We start from the raw sequence: 2,688 nt of genomic DNA on the forward strand, positions 1-2,688 counted from the left end.
ACACACACACACAGAGAGAGAGAGAGAGAGAGAGAGAGAGAGAGAGAGAGAGAGAGATACACCACTCATGCTTATTCAGGCAACATTATTTAACCTCATCACGTCAGAAACAGAAAAGTTAAGACATCAAAGTAGAAGGGAAGGGAGGTCGTATAGGAGGACAAAGGGGTTTCAGCTGGTGTGGGAGAGGAATGAGAGATAAGTAATATAGATTGAGTATAATTAGTATACATTACATACACGTATGGAAATATAAAATGTATTTTAAATTGATAAGAAAACTCAGGTAGAAGTTTATTTGATAGTATTGAAAAATGTTACTATAGAAAGGACGAGCCAGGTGGTGTAGGTTCACGCCTTTAATTACAGCACTCTGGAGGCAGAAGCAGGCAGATTTCAGAGTTCAAAGCTAGGCTCATCAATAGAGTAAATTCTATGACATCTATGACTCCACTGAGAAACCTTGTGTCAAAACAAACAAACAAACAAACCACACATGACATGACAGAACAGAATGGAATGGACACCCCTGTAATGATGGTCCATTCCTCATTGCCTGCCACTCTGCTACTGAGTACATATATTCATTGTAATAACCATATATGTCTTTAAGGATTTTTATTTCTTCCTTTAAAAAAAAAAACCTTCATTACATGATTGAGTTTTGATGAAATGTCTCCTGTAGCCTAGCTTGGCTATTTACTGTGGAATTTCCACCCTCCACTTTCCTGAGTACCACTACATCCAGCTGATTGCATAAACATTTTTAAGCTTGTGCACAGCAAGTTTATCAAGTTGAGGATATTTTTGGAGCCGTAGGCTTTAATTAGAAATATTTTAGGTTAAGCTTCCCCCTTCCCATGTTTTTGAGATTTCGGGGGAGAGTAGTGTTCATCTTTGACCCAAGGCCCTGGATCTTAGCTGACCCCAGTGACATCAAAACTTGGGAAGTGGAATGATAAATACAGGAGTCCAAGGTTGTTCTTATTAGTTAGGCACAAACACACAAGGGAACTGGCAAGCATCCTTGATTCATCTGGAACACAATTTGTTCCATGACTAAGCATGAGAGGCGAGTGGTTATAATACAACCAGAGGCTGATGAGGCTGAGCTTAGACTTTGTTTTGCTCCTGGACAATTGTGTGCTGTGTTCCTTAGGGACGACCTGGCCCAGCTGCCCTTCCTGACCATGTGCATCAAGGAAAGTCTGCGGCTGCATCCCCCAGCCATAGACCTCCTCCGCCGCTGCACCCAGGACATTGTGCTACCTGATGGCCGGGTCATCCCTAAAGGTGTCCTGAAAGTCAAGGGTGAAGGGAGGAGCAGATGGGAAGCATCTGAGTAGGGTGATGATCTCTAGGGGCAGCTTGGACCTGGCTAGTACTGACTGGATCCTCCTACCCAACAGGGAACATCTGTGTCATCAGCATCTTCGGTATTCATCACAATCCATCAGTCTGGCCAGACCCTGAGGTTGGGTCTCCTCCAGACATTGCTGGGAGGGACATGGGAAGGGGATGCAGCCCTAACATGGAAACATGAAGCTGTCACCCCTGTCTCCATGTCTACCTTTTGGGGGGCTGGCTGGGTGTGTGTAAGGAAGCAACCTAGAAGCCTCATCTTGCCCCTCCCCTCAGGTCTATGACCCCTTCCGCTTTGACCCAGAAAACGCACAGAAGAGGTCTCCTCTGGCTTTTATTCCCTTTTCTGCCGGGCCCAGGTGAGGCCAGATGGCTTGTGGTGATGGGTGGATTTTGGGGCTGATAGTGGGAATAGGTTGGTGTTGGGATGGTTGGTTTCTAGTTCTCCTTCCCACCCTCTGCTCAGAGTATGCGCAAAAGTCAGCAGAACCCAGGGTTGGAAGTAGAAGGGCTGACCAGGTGCGGCCAGGACTGGGTCAGGTTGGGTCCAGGAGCTCCTGTCTAGGCACCACATAGAGTCCCCATCCTGTCCCTCCGCAGGAACTGCATAGGACAGACTTTCGCCATGAGCGAGATGAAGGTGGCACTGGCGCTGACTCTGCTGCGCTTCCGCATCCTGCCGGATGACAAGGAGCCGCGCCGGAAGCCAGAGATAATCCTTCGGGCAGAGGATGGGTTGTGGCTGGGGGTGGAGCCTCTGAGCGTGGGTGCTCAGTGACCAGGTCTACTACTGTCCCAGTCTCTTTCCTCTGTCAATCCCAGAATAAGCGGAGTTTCACCCAGAGCCATCAGAGGGCGCTGCAGGACAACACAGACTGTCTGGAAGCCTGGCTGAGAAGAGACTGGGGTTGCTGTCTGAGTCCCAGGGCCTTTCTGGGTAGCCCACAGGGCCTGCAGACTGATAAGAGTTTCATCCACTCAAGCTCAAGAACGGCCTTTATTCTTTTGGCGATAGGGAGGCACCATAGATGTTTGAGCATGAGAGTTACAAGGTTTACTGGCATGTAACCTCCCACAAGCCTGAAGCAGGCTGAGCCAGACCTTGACTTTGCTTCCACTAAGGAGATTACCTAGGGTGGATCCTTCCTCCCTAGATTACCCTATTTTTCAGCCATTTTCCCTGTTCTTCTTCAAGATACTGCAACGTGCTGAGAGGCCCCAGAGCTATTCAGGAGACTATGCCCTATCCTGCATGTCATCGCTTGCAGCTGGTTCCAGGCTCCAAAGCTGAATTGGTGGGAATGGGCTTCCCCTCATTTTTTTTTT

The 2,688-nt window shown here is 48.3% G+C and overlaps 1 protein-coding gene across 1 annotated transcript in view; it reads left to right on the top strand.

The window, feature by feature from the left end:
* LOC110312474 (cytochrome P450 4F5) overlaps nt 1-2,614 on the top strand; it is a 185,987-nt gene extending 183,373 nt beyond the window's left edge. The window contains exons 10-13 of the mRNA XM_029471053.1: nt 1,160-1,293; nt 1,410-1,474; nt 1,639-1,721; nt 1,963-2,614. Coding sequence (XP_029326913.1) covers nt 1,160-1,293; nt 1,410-1,474; nt 1,639-1,721; nt 1,963-2,140 — 460 coding nt within the window. The 3' untranslated portion in view covers nt 2,141-2,614. The remainder of the gene's footprint in view (nt 1-1,159; nt 1,294-1,409; nt 1,475-1,638; nt 1,722-1,962) is intronic.
* Nucleotides 2,615-2,688: the final 74 nt, after the last annotated feature.

This window comes from Mus caroli, chromosome 17 (genome assembly GCF_900094665.2).
Source record: "Mus caroli chromosome 17, CAROLI_EIJ_v1.1, whole genome shotgun sequence".
Lineage (NCBI taxonomy): Eukaryota > Metazoa > Chordata > Mammalia > Rodentia > Muridae > Mus > Mus caroli.